Source organism: Ursus americanus, chromosome 25, assembly GCF_024610735.1.
Source record: "Ursus americanus isolate L20-20 chromosome 25, mUrsAme1.1.p, whole genome shotgun sequence".
NCBI classification, from domain to species: Eukaryota; Metazoa; Chordata; class Mammalia; order Carnivora; family Ursidae; genus Ursus; species Ursus americanus.
In genome coordinates this window covers 44,169,774-44,188,141 of record NC_142151.1, presented here as the reverse complement: position 1 = coordinate 44,188,141, position 18,368 = coordinate 44,169,774, and the positions used below count along the sequence as shown (strand labels likewise).

The following is an 18,368-nucleotide window of genomic DNA, read 5'->3' as shown; positions in this document are numbered from 1 at the left end:
CTAAATAAATAAATAAATAAATAAATAAATAAATAAATAAAATAATATAAAAATAAAAGTGAGATATAGGGGTGCCTGGCTGGCTCAGTTGGTTAAACGTATGACTCTTGATTTTGGGTCAGGTTATGATCTTAGGGTCGTGAGATGGAGCCCCTGGGTCCAGGCTCTATGCTCAGCAGGGATTCTGTTTCTCTCCTCCCTCTCACTTTGCCACCCCCCAACCTGCCCCAGCTCATGCTCGATCTCTCTCTCCAATAAATAAAATCTTTTAAAAAAGTGAGAAATAAAACGAGGTTCCCTACTATTACCACTATTACTTAGCAAGACAAAAATGAAATGAGGTATAAATATTAGAAAGTAGTAGGTAAAATTATTTGCAGATGATATGACAGTATACCTAGAAACCTAAAGAAAATCACTAAAAATATTGAAAGCAGTAAGATTACAGTGAGATAGCCATTATAAAATCAATGCCCGTAAGTCAATAGCTTTCATATATACAAATAAGAATCAATTAGAAATAGTGGCGCCTGGGTGGCTCAGTCGTTAAGCCTCTGCCTTTGGCTCAGGGTGTGATCCCAGAGTCCTGGGATCGAGCCCCGCAACAGGCTCCTCTGCTGGGAGCCTGCTTCTTCCTCTCCCACTCCCTCCGCTTGTGTTCCCTCTCTCACTGGCTGTCTCTCTGTCAAATAAATAAATAAAATCTTTAAAAAAAAAAAAAAAAAAGAACCAATTAGAAATAAAATGGGGGTGGCCTGGGTGGTGAAGCTGGTTGAGCGTCCGACTCTTGATTTCGGCACAGGTCATGATCTCGGGGTCCTGAGATCGAGCCTTGTTGGGCTCCATGCTTAAGATTCTCTCCCTCCCTCTCTCTCTCTACCCCTCACCTCCCTCTACCCTACCCACCCAAAGGCACACACACTTTCTCAAAAAAAAAAAAAAAAAAGAAAGAAAGAAAAAATAACATCTTAAAATAATAAAATAAAATGGAAGAAAAGGTCCTATTCACAATAGCAACAAAAACTAGAAAATATAAAGCTTAAACAGCAAGAGATGTGTAGGACCAATAAGAAGAAAATGAAAGCATAATGAGTCCATCAAAATAAAAATCCCAGAGGGATTTATTGTGGGAACCTAACAAAATGTGTCAAATTTACCTGGAAGAATAAGGGACTAAATTAGGGAAAAAAATTTTTTTTTAAAGATTTTATTTATTTGACAGAGAGCAAGAGGGAGAGAAAGAACACAAGCAGGCAGAGTGGCACAGAGAGGGAGAAGGAGAAGCAGGCTCCCTGCTGAGCAGAGAGCCAGATGCGGGGCTCAACCCCAGGACACTGGGATCACCACCTAAGCCAAAGGCAGACACGCTTAACCAACGGAGCCACCCAGGTGCCCCAGGGAAAAAATTTTAAGTAGTAATGAGGGAAAATATTTCAACTTTTATAAAGGAAGATTTATTAAAACAAAAAAACAGAAAAACAATAAATACAGGCTGGGGCACCTGGGTGCCTCAGTCGGTTAAGCATCCAACTCGATCTCAACTCAGGTCTTGATCTCAGGGTCGTGAATTCAAGCCCTGTATTAGGCTCCAAGATGGATGTGGAGCCTACTTTAAAAAATAAAAATAAGTTTAAAATAAAAATAGGCAACTCATAAGAGAAAAAATGCAAATAATAAATGAAGATATATTTATTTCCCTAATATTCAAATAATACTATATTGGCAAAGACCAGTATAAATGATAGTATAAATTGCTAGCTTCCTGAAATTCAGTTTAGCTGTAAGTATGGAAACATTAAATGTATAAAACCTCTGACCCACTGATGCTTAGAATTTTTTTCAAAGATTTATTTGAGAGAGAGAGAGACAGTGAGAGAGAGAGTGCATGTGTGAGAGTGAGGAGAGGGGCAGAGGGAAAGGAAATGGGAAAGGGGGAGAATCTCAAGCAGACTCCCTGCTAAGCATGGAGCCTGACTCAGGACTCGATCCCACGACTCTGAGATCATGACTTGAACAGAAATCAACAGTCGGATGCTTAACGGACTGAGCCACCCAGGCGCCACTAGAATTTTAAAAGTAGGCTCTACAGCCAACATGGGGTTTGAACTCACAACAGCGAGATCAGGAGTCATAGGCTCCACCGACTGACCCAACCAGGAGTTCCTTTTGAATTTTTTTTTAATTGATGTGAAATTCACATAACATTCAATTAACTATTTTTTTTTAAAAGATTTTTTATTTATTTATTTGACAGAGACAGAAACAACCAGTAAGAGAGGGAACACAAGCAGGGGGAGCGGGAGAGGAAGAAGCAGACTCATAGCGGAAGAGCCTGATGTGGGGCTCGATCCCATAATGCCGGATCACGCCCTGAGCCGAAGGCAGGCGCTTAACCGCTGTGCCACCCAGGCGCCCCTCAATTAACTATTTTAAAGTGTACAATTCAGTGGCATTCAGTGCACTCACAATGCTGTGCAACCACTACCTCTCTATACTTTCAAAACTTTCATCACCCCAGAAAAACATCCATACCCATTAAATAGTCATTCCCCATTCTCCCCTCACCCCGTACCCTAGCAACCATTGTCTCTATGGATTTTCCTGTTCTAAATAAGTCATGTAAATAGAATCATAAAATATGTGACCTTTTCTCTCTGGTTTATTTCCTTCATTTAACAGAACGTTTTCCAGGCTCACTCACACTGTAGCATGTATCAATACTTCATTCTTTTCTATGGCTGAGTATTATTCCATTGTATGGATATATCATATTTTGTTTATCCAATGGACATTTAGGTTATCTCCATCTTTATACTGCTATAAACATTTCTGTGCAAGTTTCCATGTGGACATAAGTTCCCTTTTCTCTTAGAAATACACTAGGAGTATGGGGTGCCTGGGTGGTGCTCAGCAGGCAATCGGCTTGAGATCCTCTCCCTCTCCCTTTGCCCCTCCCCCTGCCTGTGCACGTTCTCTCTCTCTCTAAAATAGATAAATCTTGGGGTGCCTGGGTGGTTCAGTTGGTTAAGCGTCTGCCTTCAGCTCAGGTTGTGATCCCAGGGTCCTGGGATCCAGCCCCGTGTCGGGCTCCCTGCTTGGTGGGGAACCTGCTTCTCCCTCTCCCTGTGGTGCTCCTCCTGCTTGTACTCTCTGTCAAATAAATAAATAAAATCTTTAAAAAATATAAATAAATAAATAAATCTTTAAAAAAAGAAAAGAAATATACCTGGGAGTAGAACTGCCCACTTACAGAATTTTAATCTAAAATATGTGAACTTAGATGTTCATCACGGCACTGCTTATAACAGTGAAATTTTGGAAACTTTTGGAAACGACAAGGTTAAATAAATTCTAGTACAAACATACTATGGAATTACATACAATCATTTAAAAAGATACAAACGTCCATTTATTATTATTAATGGAAAAGATGTTCATACTATATTGTTTGGTGAAAACAAATCATGGAGCATTACAGATAGTATGATCCTACTAAAATATTAATGAAACTATATACAGATTTCTTTGTAAATTGTACACAAATGTACAAAAAGCTGGCTGGATGTTCATCACAATTTCAACTGTGGATATCTCTGATAGCTAAATTTCCATTAATTTTTACTTTATTTTCCATATTTGTGTTGTTCAATGTTTTTACCAGTATCATTTAAACAAGTTATTTTTTATTTTTTTTCCTGTCCTCAAAGGTTTCTAATTTCAGCTCTATAAATCTTTATAAAGTGAATGCTTTGATTTTTCCCATTTTCCAAACTGAAACTGTAATTTACATCAGCAGTTCTTTGTGGACAACCAGCAATCCCCCTTCAGATCATTATTCTGTACCCACTATGTTTATGGTACCAAACCTGCACTGTATAAAGAAAAACAGGGGTACCTGGGTGGTTCAGTGAGTTAAGCATCTGCTCCGTGGGGAGTCTGCTTCTTCCTAGCCCCCTGCCCCTCCCCCCACTTGTGCACACACTCTCTCAAATAAAATCTTTAAAAAAAGAAAGAAAAACAGAGGTAGGGGCGCCTGGGTGGCTCAGTCGTTAAGCGTCTGCCTTAGGCTCAGGCCGTGATCTCAGCCTTCTGGGATCGAGCCCCACATCAGGCTCCTCCGCTGGGAGCCTGCTTCTTCCTCTCCCACTCCCCCTGCTTGTGTTCCCTCTCTCGCTGGCTGTCTCTCTGTCAAATAAATAAAATCTTAAAAAAAAAAATAGAGGTAGTTCCTTCCCTACAGACATTTAAGAACTAAAACACCAACATACCTAAACTTGTACAAAAAATAATCAACAAATGTTTTCAATGTTTGTAAATTTGAATTTACATCACCACGAAGAACTAAGCAAGTATAATCACTCTTGTTCCGTAGATGAACGGAAGTCAAGAAATTCCAAAATCACAAATTAATAGCTCAGACCTAACCAGCTTCTTTCCTTTCATTGTACAATAGGAAAAAGTGTGTTATGTACACACAACCAAAACAACCATTACTTAATAAAATCATATAGGTCAGTAACAATGTTAAAAAAAAGTATTAGGGCAGACTTATTTTGTGAGCTTTAGTAATATTTGAAATTTACTATTTCATGAACTGGGATATGGGTAAAAGAATATCCATTGTATTATTCTTTCTACCTGCCTCAAATTATTTCATAGTCATTTCTGATGTGTAGGGGGTTACCTGGGAGTGGGGAGGATGTAATGGATGAGAGAGGAATTAGCTGAGAATGGAAAAATAAAATAGTGCTTTAATAACAATGAATTCCAGAAAGATAAAATAAATGAAATTTTGTCAATTTACAGGAAACCAAACAACTCTTAAAAAAACGGGGACAGAAAAATAATTCATTGAACTAGGAAACTGAGAAACCCAATTACCATCATTAGATGGGGTGTCAGCAAAATGTTCATCAGGGAGAATGTCATTTTAGCAAACAGTCTGTAGAGAAAACATAGACACACACTCACACAGGTTCATAACCAGGCCAGTGAAAAATAAAAACAGAAACTCCACGGGTAATCTTAAAAATTTTCTCTACTGTCAACTACCTTTTTTACTAGATTGGCTTATGAGAGAACAAAGCATAGTAACTGGAATTTACTTCCTCTGGTAGTTGTGCTAGTTTAATGGCCACACCAATGTAAAGTTCTGGACACTTCAACAACCTGGAAGAGCAGCCTTGAACTAAGTGATTAAAACCCTATTTTCAATTTAATGGGAGAACTACATACAATGGAACTTTTACTAAGAGACGGCACTAATGTGTTAAGCACCCATTATGTGCTCTTACATGTTATCGATCTCATTTAATCCTAATAATCGATTAAACCTCTTTTACAAATAAAAAAACCTCAGCTCAGAGAAGATGAACTTCCCTGAGTCACAGCGCCAGTAAGAAGCAAAGTTTTGACTTGGACCCTCCTGGATCTGCCTACAAATACCATGTGTCACTTTCTTGTCCATGCTAAATATCTAATTTCAGGACAAGCTTTCTTTCTCTTTCACAAAAGATTTTCAATCAATTACTGCTAGTTTCAGAGCTGGAGTTATTTCATCCATCAGATTAAAGAGTATATTCAGAGCTAAATCATTCAACCTGTATTACACAAGATGAGACGCTCATTTGCAAAAACAATACATAAAAAGAAAAAACAAAAACAGTAATTTGAGTTTAAGATCCCCTTTACAGTCAGTTATCCATAACACTTCCCATTCAAAAAAGTACTAAGTGGGAAAATTCATCCTAAGTCATCTCCCAACAATTTTGTGGATTTTTATACTGTACTTTTTTAAAGATTTTATTTATTTATTCGACAGAGACAGAGACAGCCAGCGAGAGAGGGAACACAAGCAGGGGGAGTAGGAGAGGAAGAAGCAGGCTCACAGCGGAGGAGCCTGATGTGGGGCTCGATCCCAGAACGCCGGGATCACGCCCTGAGCTGAAGGCAGCCGCTTAACTGCTGTGCCACCCAGGTGCCCCTGTACTTTTTAAAAAGGCATTTCATTCTCCCTCATAACAGCAGTATAACAAACGGAGGGGAGCAGAGAGTTCTCTTTAGCAAGCTCCTGAGTTTGTTCATAGTACCAATGTCTCAGGGGAGGTTGGGGATAGAAAAGGGTAGGGTATAGGAAAACAGCAGACATAACGCAATGATTCATTTATAAACACAAACATTCATGTGAAGTGTATAATTCATTATCAGCCTCCATTTCAGCTTTCAGAAGGCAGCTGCATGGACCTGATGGTAGTTTTGAACCAGAACTAGAAAAGCTTCTAAATATGACTTCCTAAATGAACAGAAAGTTTATGGTTTCCCACATAATCTTTATATTTTTGTTTCCATTAGATACAATCTTATAAAGCATGCTGAGCACAATGCCAGCATGTGGCATCTCCAAACAATTCTCCACTGGGATTCTGGATACCTTACTTTCATGAGGGGTCTTCAGAAGATGCAACATTAGGAGTCCTTCAGTAACATTCTCACTAAAAGAACCATTCTGGACAATGCAATGTATAATAGTGAGTCTTTAAGGGAGCTAAATAAAATGAAGAGTTTGCTCTAAGTTTGATGCTTGGCTTTTTGGAAACGGACACATTTCTTGGCTGGTACCACTTTTTCTTTTCTTAAGATTTTATTTATTTATTTGACAGAGAGAGAGAGCGCGCCAGCAAAAGAGGGAACACAAGCAGGGGGAGTGGGAGACGAAGAAGCAGGCTCCCAGCAGAGCAGGGAGCCTGATACGGGGCTCGATCCCAGAACCCTGGGATCATGACCTGAGCCAAAGGCAGATGCTTAACGACTGAGCCAACCAGGCACCCCAGCTGGTACCACTTTTAAACAGCATCAAATTCCTTTGCAAGCAAAGCAATGATTAAAATCAAATGGTCCACGGAGTGTTCAATACCCCAAGAAAGAAGTGTAGGAAATAAAGGTGCCTATTTCATGTAACCCCCATTACATGTGCCTATTGAAGCTAAACTGCTTATTTCTTAAATTTTTATGGTTAAGGCACAACTAGATAATATAATATTTTTAATACCTCCATTTCACTTACTGCAATAAATTTCTTAACAAACAAATTAGGGGCGCCTGGGTGGCTAAGTTGGTTAAGCATCTGCCTTCAGCTCAGGTCTTGATCCCAGGGTCTTGGGATTGAGTCCCACATGGGACTCCCTGCTCAGCGGGGAGTCTGCTTCTCCCTCTGCCTCTGCCACTCCCCCTGCTTGTATTCTCTCTCTAGCTCTCTCTCTCTCTCAAATAAATAATATCTTTAAAAAAAATAAAGACTTAAACAATTAGTTGTCACAATGTTTCTGAAGTAAATCAAAGAATCATCAGTAATTTAAGTCTGGATGCATCTGAGTTTGCTTCACATTGCAGGTAAAAATAATACAATGTGATATGTTAGAGCTTTTATTAAGACAGTTCTGATCAGGTGTTTCACTAAAAGATTAATTACCACTATATCAAAATGCTTGGCCATGCTACAGTTCCCTAAGCATGTATATAAAACTAGAGATGAGAATATCCATTGTCTGGAATGGCAGGACAATTGTCATTTTCTGGGGCTGGCGGGGGGGGGGGGGGGCTCACTAAATTAATCCCATAAAGAGAAATGCTTGCCAGCAACAACCCATTTTTACTTTCTTTTTTTTTTTTTTAAAGATTTTATTTATTTATTCGACAGAGATAGAGACAGCCAGCGAGAGAGGGAACACAGCAGGGGAGTGGGAGAGGAAGAAGCAGGCTCATAGCAGAGGAGCCTGATGTGGGACTCGATCCCGGAACGCCGGGATCACGCCCTGAGCCGAAGGCAGACGCTTTAACCGCTGTGCCACCCAGGCGCCCCCCATTTTTACTTTCTGTGACCTTTTATGCATAAGTAATTAAAACAAGGAGGTAAGCAATTACCAGTTACCTAAAGAATGATTTATCTTTAAAAGCATGCTCAAACATAGTGTATATCATGACAATTTTTCTTGTGCAATGCTCAACAGCAATAATTCCTGACTTAAGCCTCAACCCTTGAGCTCCATTTTAAGCAACTTACATTGATTTAAGTAATGTAAAAGCAACTGGATTATCAACTATAATGTATTAATGACCTTGCACCATTAGGTTAGGAAATTTGGACATAATCTTATGACAGAAGTGCTCAGATAGAAAAGTTTAAAATGTAGCTCTGACTATAAACGTAGGCAACTTTAAAAAAAAAAAAAGTTTCTGGGGCACCTGGGTGGCTCAATGAATGAAGTGTCTGCCTTCAGCTAAGGTCATCATCTTAGGTCCTGGGATCGAGCCCCACACTGGGCTCCCTCTCCCTCTGCTCCCGACACATGCTTGCTCTCTCTTTCTCTCAAATAAAATCTTCCAAAAAAATTAAATAAATAAAATAAGAAGTTTCTTTATAGAAGCTAAAAGCAAAGTTTTAAAAAATAATTTTTTTCAAAAAATTAAAAATAGAATTACCATATGATACAGCAATTCTACTTCTGGGTATCTATCCAAAAGAACTGAAAGCAGAATTTCAGAGATACCTGTACACCCAAGTTCACAGCAGCACTATTCCCAATAGCCAAGAGGTAGAAGCAAACCAAATGTCCATCATACATGAATAGATAAAGACAATGTGGTATATACATACATACAGTGGAAAATTATTCACCCTTACAAAGAAAATCATGTCATATGCTATAATATGGATGAAATTTGATGACATTATGCTGAGTAAAATAAGCCAGCCACAAAAAGACAAGTACTCTATGACCCTACTTATATGACAAAGCAGTCCAATTAGGAGTCTAAAGCAGTCAAATTCATGGAAACAGAAAGAATAATGGTTGCCAGGGAATGGTGAGAGGGGAAATGAGTTACTGGGTATAGAATTTCAGTTTTGTAAGATGAAAAAGTTCTGGAGTACTGTTGCATAACAATGTGAATATACTTAACCCTATTGAACTGTTCATTTAAAAATGATTAAGATGAGGGTGCCTGGGTGGCTCAGTTGGTTAAGCATCTTCAGCTCAGGTCATGATATCAGGGTCCTGGCAGCAAGCGGGGATACTGCTTCTCCTTCTCCCCCTGCCCCTCCCCTTTTATCCCACCGCAGCCCTGCTCATGGTCCCTCCCTCTCTCTCTCTCTCAAATAAATAATAGTTAAGGTGGTAAATTTTATGTTACGTTTTTTATCACATTTAAAAAATAACTATACCATTTTGTATATTCTTTAGTTTTAAATAATCTTCCCTAAAAATATGTAAATGCTAAGATTTAATAATGAACAAAAATACCATTACCATTAAATAAATGAAAATATTTATGCAATTCTCTTCCCCCTTTTCCACACATCTGCTTTTAAAACTTGAGTCAAAGCTGTAAGTACAAATAGTTAATAAAATATTAAAGGGGGCGCCTGGGTGGCACAGCAGTTAAGCGTCTGCCTTCGGCTCAGGGCGTGATCCGGGCGTTATGGGATGGAGCCCCACATCAGCCTCCTCCGCTATGAGCCTACTTCTTCCTCTCCCACTTCCCCTGCTTGTGTTCCCTCTCTCGCTGGCTGTCTCTATCTCTGTCGAATAACTAAATAAAATCTTTTAATAAATAAATTAAATAAATAAATAAATAAATAAATAAATAAAATATTAAAGAACATGACATGATTTTAATTAAAAATAAATAACCTGATAATATATAACACAGTAAGAGAAAACTAAAATCCAAAATAGCGTGGCCCTATTATTTCTTAGATTTTCTGCAACTCTCAGTATTAGCTGTGTGAAAACTTGTCCCCTCCGAAGTGCACTAAGTGTATATAACTACAGCACAACAGCAACTGGAGCTCCATAAAGGCAAGGACCATTATTTGTTTCAGAGAATTCTGAGAGCCTAGCACATCTGACACATAATAAAAGCTCAATAAATTCTGCTAAATTTGCCTATGAATAAGGCATCAAAAATTGGAACCCAGTTTAATTATTACACTTTTTTCCTCCTACTGTTACACTTTTGTATCTAACTCTTAAGCCTCCTGGGGGCAATTATATTACTAAGTACACTGGTGTTCAGTAAATGCCTACGTGAGTTAACTGAACCATGAGTATTATTGGATTTCTTAATAGTATTTAAAGCTAAACAAGGAGGCCATTCAAAACATGATAATGCCAACAAGATATTCTGTTAAGAGAACACCAACCAAACAAAGAGGTTCTTGATACTATGGAAAATTTCCAAATTCAGTTTTCAGAATTAAGAGCTTTTTACCTTAAGACAAATAGTCTGTATAAAATTAAAACAGCTTTTCATGAATGCAAGAAACTACCACAGAATTCTAAGCATAGTACTTTCAGATACCATAGTGACCATAAGAAATATGATGTATTTAAAAAAAAGAAATGTGCATTGTCTATGTCGGGCCTGGACAAAATTGGGCCCTGTATAGTCTCTCAAAGGGTTGTTAAACTGTATCCCCAACAAGTATGTCAGGATAATATATTTTTTTCAAATCAGAAATGTGGTGGGTAGGGACGCCTGGGTGGTTCAGTTAGTCAAGCGTCTGCCTTCGGCTAGGGTTATGGTCCCAGTGTCCTGGGATCAAGCCCCACGTCGGGCTCCCTGCATATCAGGGAGTCTGCTTCTCCCTCTCCCTCTACTCCCCTTTGTGCTCTCTCTCTCTCACTCTATCTCAATAAATAAATAAAATTTTGAAAAAGAAAGAAAGAAATGTGGTGGGTAGAGAAGGCAGGCACTGAAAGGGAATTCCCTGATAACATGGAAAACAATAGATGAGGAACAATAAAAGTTTGCTATGAAAATGTCTCAAGCATATCAGGAAAAAAAATAAGGTACAGTCAGGAAAACACATCACATCTTCTTAACTGTAAAAAAAAAGGGGGGGAGGGATAATACCCTTCTACACACACACCTCAATATGACACAGCTGACCTTCACGTTATCAAAGTGACTGTAAGTCTTTGATTTCTCTTTTGCCATCTTGCTCCTCCCTTCTTATTGTTTTGATCACATCACTTTATTTATATTTCATTTAATTACAGACTAAATAAATTCAAATTAACTAATCTGATTACAACAAATTATGATTCATAACAAAGTTTATAAAGAAGTTGTTGATTAAGAATGCATCTTTTTTCCTATTATCTGTCTTAGGCTACAAATGTTAGTAACACTTCAAAAAAACTGAACCTGGGTAAAAAAACAAATCCATTTTTCTACCTGAGAAAAGTCCTATAAAAAAAGGGGGGGGGGAAACAGGGGTGCCTGGCTGGCTCAGTCGCTAGAGCATGCGACTCTTGGCCTCAGGGTTATGAGTTCAAACCCCATACTGGGTGTAGAGATTACTTAAAAATAAACATTAAAGAAAAAGGAAACGTAAGAAAATAGTGTAGTATAATGGAAAAGGATACTGATCTAAAGCCAAAAGATCTGTTACTCTATAAATTTTGTCAGTGACCTCTGGAAAGTCACTGAATCTTTCTAGTCCTCAGATTCTGTCAAAATGGGGGTATTAGAGAGAATGAAGGTTTCCAGCTCCAGCAACCTTCAGTTTAGTTGCAATTACCACTGACAGTCTCATTTAACTGTACTATGTTTGCAAAGAGTTGTAACTTTTAAACCATCAAAAAGGGTCAATTCAATGAAGAACATATTGAATAATTTGAAAAGATCTATCTCAATAGCATTTAACCTTTTTTAGATTATTTGCAGCAAGTATTTGCTTTCCTATAAAAATAATTTTTTTAAGTTTTCAGAGATGTATAGATTTTTAACTCAGCTCTCTCATCTCTTAATGGTAAAGTCTTTGTCTTGACATAAATATATCTTAACTCCTTCAAAATTAAGTTATTATTTATTTTGTACATAGATATAGAGTTAGAAAGATTCATAGTAAATTAGATTGGTACATCCAAACTTGTCAAACAAGTAATACTGCCCAGTTTCCATAAGCCATTCAGAGTTTAAAAAACACTGGAGCAAAAAGTGCAAATTCAGATTACAGCCCAGATTTGCAAACAACTCTCAAAAAAATCTTTCTACAAGAACTTTTTCAGGGTCTTCTAAGAGAAACAATTCTTAAAACCTAGCACAGTATTAACAATATAGTCATAATGCGGGCATATACACCTTAAAATAACACTTCAGCACACTAGGGCCTGAATAATAATGCTGAATGTTAGAGAAAGGGATAGCACTACTGTGACACACCTGTAAGAAATATGAAAAACAAAGTAGAAAATTTCAACTAATATTATCTATTAATGTTTACAGACACCCAATAAGTAACTTACAAAGCATTATGGAATAAAGCTTTTCTACAGATGTTCATCTTACATCCCAAAACCTTTTCGAGGGAAAACAAAGCAATTAGATGCAAGGAATGAGCATAACTAATTAGTGGCAACATTTATATGCTACTCTACAAAGCCGAACAGTTAAAAGAAAAGGAAGATATAAGAACAAAACAGATACTAAACTTTCCTGAAACACTAGGCACCCTGGTGCTCTTGTTATTTAATTAAGAACTAAAATGGCCACATTACACAATGCAACGTGATTTAACAATGACGTCATTTACAGAAAGCCACTGGAATGAATAAATAGAGCACTGAAAAGGTCCGAGGACTGTCTTCTCAGTCGTTTCAAATCAATGAAGGCACCTTGGTTTTAAAGGGGACTTTTTCGACTTAAATTGAAATCAGTTAAAAACACTAATATCATCTTCAGAAACAAATACAGTATTAGATTAAAAAGGCAAATGATGCAGAAACATTTGACATTGTTTTTGATAAAGTATATTATTTTAAAAGAGAAAATTCTCTCAGATCTTTTGCAAAAGAATAATTCTGAACACATTTAAATCACCTAAACCTACTTGTCACTAGTGTTCAAATACCCTAGTCTAAAATAAAACTTTTTAATAAATTAGGTCTCAGCAATCTGACCCCAAGTTTAGCGACACTGTTGGCAAACTAACTCTGGTATCACGTTCAACTTAACTTCTAAGAGAAGACATTTTCCTGACCTCGATAAAACCAAGCAGATGTGAAATTTTTATTTTTAGTGCCTGAAATTTGCTTCTTGAGTGAATTATAGCCATCAAGGAAATATGTTCTATTCTCCTGCCAAAGACGAGCCCTGAACTCTTTATTAGGCAGAACTCCCACGAAGTCATACAGTCATTCAAAGCTGGCCCCCCCTCAACCTGGTGGAAGAGTTTTCAGGACACAACAGTGTCTGAGAAAAAACCTGAAGCTTTAAACTGGAAAAAAACAAGATCTGTGAGAGTGTAACTACAAAATGAGAGGAAAGGGTGCTGATAACTGGGAAACAGTGTTGATTTAAAAACAAAAAACAAACAAAAAAAACAAAAACCAACCTCAGAGCCCATAGATCATTTCACTGTCTGGAAACTAAACTCAGTTTACTGGGTGGTCCCTTCCTCACTACCACCCACCGGGGCTGAGCCATAAAAAACACAGGATACTGAGATGGCTGGCTTACTTTGGTTCTAAGTTTGTGCCCTTGCCTGTGTATTCAGCAAACAGAAATAAACACTGAAAGTCAACAGGAGAGCTTAAACAATTTCTAAAAGATGATTTTTAAAAATAAGAAATGTAAACAGACTAAGTGAACATGATGGAAGTTGCAGTCTTCCACAACCATGTAATAATGTCTCATTTTGTAGAGTGCTATGTATCTATCCACTTATCTGTAGATGATTTCACATCCAAGGCTCTTTCTACTACATTATACTGCCAAGAGATTGGGTTTTTCCAGTAAAATTACTATATACCAGAAAAGGGGTTAAAATGAGACATTTTTAGCAGCCAGGCAACAGCTGAACAGCACTAAAGCTTCTAGGAAATGATTTTATTATCTTTCATTAAGGATAAAGTTGACCAACTGATGGGGGAAAAAATGTTGCACAAGTATGACTAACCAGAAAGGAAGAAACTTTTATCTTCAGAAACCACTATTAATGAGGCAACCAATCTCAACTCTCACAAAATGGCCTTTCAGAGACTCATTCTCTCATTAGTGAATGTCAAGCTGCTACTACTTCACAGAAAGGCATGCATTTCTTGAGCTCTGAGACCATCAATAATAGCTAGGTAGCCCTATCCTATGACATATTAAATGGCAGACTTCCCCAGAGCATGATTTAGCAATGAGAGTGCCCCATAACTGTTCTCTAGAGCCTAAATTCTAAACCTTTTTAGAAATTTGCAAGGATCCAAATTATTACTAAATGAAACAATCCCACAGCTTTGCTTTCCTTTGAGGAAGAGCAAAACTGCTGGAGACAACCACCTAAGAGCAAAGAGAAAACAAACATGCTAGTGTAGGAAGTGTCTAATTTTCTAGGCGGTTGTTTAGTTTTCGTTAACTTCTCCCACTTCTACTGCCATAATTTTTAGCCTATGAAACACTTGCCAGCTCTAGAGCGTTAAATTTCAAAGAAGCAAAGATATCTTTTCTAAAACATTTTTAACAATCTAAAGGATTTCTCACATCCTAAATTAAAATTAATAGGTAATGCCTTATACTAAGAGAACTAACTACAAGCCCTAACTCTGATTGTTGTAGTCTCACCGCTTACTCAACTGCTTCTCTGTAACTCAATGTCCTCACCTAGAAAATAAGGCAGTTGTACTAGATGACTTCTTAGGTCCCTTCTAGCTCTGACTTTCTATTCCAAGATCTCCAAGTCATTAAGAAAACTATTGTCTTGTTAAGGTTCAAAATATAGTCATTTTAAACACACCTCAAGAATGTAAGAAAGTGGGTGCCTGGGCGGCTCAGTCGGTTGTTAAGCGTCTGCCTTCAGCTCAGGTCATGATCCTAGGGTCCTGCTCGGGAGGGAGTCTGCTGCTCCCTCTATCCCCCGCCCCCGCTCATTATATCTCTCTCTCTCTAAGCTCTAATAAATAAAACCTTAAAAAAAAAAAAAAAAAAAGAATGTAAGAAAGGTAGGGAACTTGAGCAAACCTCCTGCCCACCATTTTCCAAAACTGCAGGAGGCAGGAAATATGGTTGTCTATTTGTTATCCTCTTTTATGTAAGAACCAGTCTAAATGAAATGAGAACTCTATAATAAAAGCAAGCAATTCATAAACCCACATATACTCCAATAAAACTAAGTTTGGTGATATTAAACTATTTCCCATCATAATTCTTATATATCATGCCAGAATATAAAAATCTGTAGTATCCTGGGTGGCACAGTGGGTTAAAATGTCCAACTCCTGATTTGGGCTCAGGTCTGATCTCAGGGTCATGAGATTGAGCCTGACATCGGACTCCACCCTCAGCTCGGAGTCAGCTTGGGTGTCCCTCCCCCTCTCCTGCTGCCCCTCCCGCTCAAATAAACAAATCTTAAAAAAAAATCTATAGAATCCCCTTCTTAGGCTTTATTAAAGATCAGCTCCATCACCACAGGATTTAAAATAAATTCTTAATAGACATTCACTTTTTTTAAATGGACATATTTCAAATTAACCAACAGTGAAACACTATTCAGAGTGAATAACTGAATATTATGGTCAACTGATTCAACATACATTCCAATACGCATCTCTTCCCAGAGGACTCTTTCCCTTCAATGCTCTCCTTATTCCTAATTCCTCTCAACTCCACCTCCCCACTCCATTTCAGGCCTTACTCCCTTTCTCTCCCCTCCCTTCTCAACCATACGATTATTTTAAAGCAGTCTAGAAGTGGTTCTCCTAGCTAGGAAGTACCAGAATCATCTAGGAAACTTATTGAAAATATACATTAGTGTAAGGGGAAGCAGACGGATTCTACTTTTAAGGTAACTAGGGTAACTAGAAGTTTAAAAAATTAAACCTTAATTAACCAGCTTGCTCAGAGAGTAGGATATTCTAGCTAACTAAAGATTAACTATAGAACTTTTTTTGTTGAAAATCCTTCTGGAACCCACTATATCACTGTTCCCTAAGAATTACAGTTCGTAAGAACTATCTGATTATTTAATAACTGTTCTACAAATAGGTCGAGTTTATAATCAACTCTCATCCTACCAAGCAGTGGGCCTGCAGGCCAAATAAAGCCCTTGAGGTAGGTTTACGTTTTTAAAGGGTTGTTAAAAAAACAAACAAAAAAGACTACTACCTGGCCCACTTGAGGCCTAAAATATTTACTATCTGGCCCTTTATAGAAGAAATTTGCCGACCCTTGTTCTGTAGCCCCAAAAGCACTGGAAGTACAGTGACCCCAGGGACACTGCCCAGAAATGCTCCTTTCTCATAAGATTAACTGAAAAACAAAAAAAAGTTTCCGTTAAGTCGGTTCCAAATGACTTAAATAGAATCATTGCTATTTCTCTAATCGACTTGCCCTCTAGAAAACTGTTACCCACAAAAATCTCTATTTCCTTCCTTAGACTCAAAGATTTCAGTTAAAACGCTAGTTAGCTCTGGAAATTAATGTAAAAGATTGGAAGCCTTACCTGGGGCATTTGCTATAGCCAAGGGCAGGCTTGGAAGCTGATGCACCTGGATTCCTGAAGCACCCAACGCACTGAGGTTAATGGTCTGGAGGCCAGGCATGGAGGAAAGCTGAGCAGCATTCACAGTGACTGTGCCGGTAGGGATGGAGGCAGCTGAGGCAATGGGTGTAAGGGTGGTATTGCTGCTGCTGGTCTGCCCCAAGGAAACACCCTGCATTGGGGCCAAGGTGATTGTCTGGGCCTGTGGGTTCTGAACTTGTAGATTCTGCAGCTGAAGAGTCTGCCAACTGACCTGTCCATTGGGCCCCACTGTTGGTGTCCGGATGATGATGGGGCCAGAGTTTGGAACAGCCTGAAGCTGGAGATTCTGGAGGGTTTCCTGGGAGATAGCTTGGGTTGTAAAGGTCTGCCCTGACAATGGTGCTGCCTGAAGGGCCTGAAGAGCCTGTCCCCCTTGTACTAGCTGAGGCTGGATAAGAATTTGTTGCTGTTGCTGTTGCTGTGTCTGCTGGTTTTGCTCTCCCTCTTTTTGCTGACTTGCTTGCAGAGAGCCACCAGATGTCTGGTTCTGCTGGATGTTTAGAGCATCAGACCCCTGTAGCCCACTGACCCTCTGGGCTGTCTGCCCTTGAGAGTTGGTCCCTGCTGATCCGCTGGTGGTAAAGTTCATAATTCCCATGTTGCTGGTGGTTGTAGTTGTTGAGTAACTATTGGCATTGGTGAAAAAGGAGCTGGAACTGGCTTGTGATGATACCAAACTGGCAGAACTGATGGCAGTCCCCGAGGTGGCGGGCTGTGAGCCACTCTCCTGGGACCCAGAGCTGCTGATAGTGACTGCCTGAGAGCTAGGAGTCAAGGTAGCTGCAGAAACGCTGTTGACAGGTAGCAAGGTGATATTCCCATTCAGGGCCACTGGTACATTGGTCACATACTGAGTCTGTCCTGAGAGTACGTTATTAGCCAGGCCTTGGAGGGGGACAGCCTGCTGGAGTAGGTTTGGCATAGCAGCAATGATGTTGCCTCCACTTCCTCGATTTGTTATGATCTGTTGGTTTGCACCTGGTATGATCTGTATCTGACCAGAACCATCCTGCTGCACTTGGGCCCCGGTGGCTGCAAACTGCAGTTGTTGCCCATCAACGGTCTGGAACTGTGGGATTACCTGATACTGAATATTAGGCATCACTCCAGGTAATCCGGTCAGAACTTGCTGGTTCTGTAAATTGGAGGTGGCAGCCACAACATACTGCCCACCAGAGACCGTGCGATTCTTGGAAGACTCACTGCCATTGCTGCCATTGGTACTGCTGCCACTCTGTTCCTTTGAGGTAGGGGTAGCCCCAGAGGAGGAAGAGATGATCTGCCAGCCATTGGCACCCTGTGAGAGCTGTGTGGCTGTGAGGTCAAGCTCACCTGTGCCCCCTGACTGGCTTGGGCCCTGGGAGTTGTTGCTGTTTTCATTGGGTGACTCAATTCTGCTGCAAGTTGCTGCCAGCAGAGCCAGAGGGGATGGCTGGGATTCCTGGCCAGAAAATAAGGGAGAGGATAGGAATTAGCTTAGTGACACCCAGCTGTCAGCCCAGGGGGCAGTATAAAACAAATAAACAGCAAAACAGGACAAAGAGGGAAAGAAAGGAAAGAATGGAAGAAAGAAAAGCAGAGGGGAAAAAAGGAAAGAAAAGGAAAAGGAGAGCTGACCTATTCATACTGCTGAAATCCTCACCTTTGGGGATCTCCCAATTATTTGTCTCACTATGCTAACTTCCCTACCTACAAAATGGTTTAGCCCCTTCCTAAAAAAGGTTTCTGTGAAAAGACAATCATCTAAGAATATCCACATTCTCTTAACATCTCCCCCACTCTTTCCTGATCATCA

The 18,368-nt window shown here is 39.2% G+C and overlaps 1 protein-coding gene across 1 annotated transcript in view; it reads right to left on the bottom strand.

The window, feature by feature from the left end:
* SP1 (Sp1 transcription factor) overlaps window positions 1-18,368 on the bottom strand; it is a 43,396-nt gene that overhangs the window by 23,699 nt on the left and 1,329 nt on the right. The window contains exon 3 of the mRNA XM_045800934.2: window positions 16,493-18,014. Within this exon, the coding sequence (XP_045656890.1) occupies window positions 16,493-18,014 (1,522 nt within the window). The remainder of the gene's footprint in view (window positions 1-16,492; window positions 18,015-18,368) is intronic.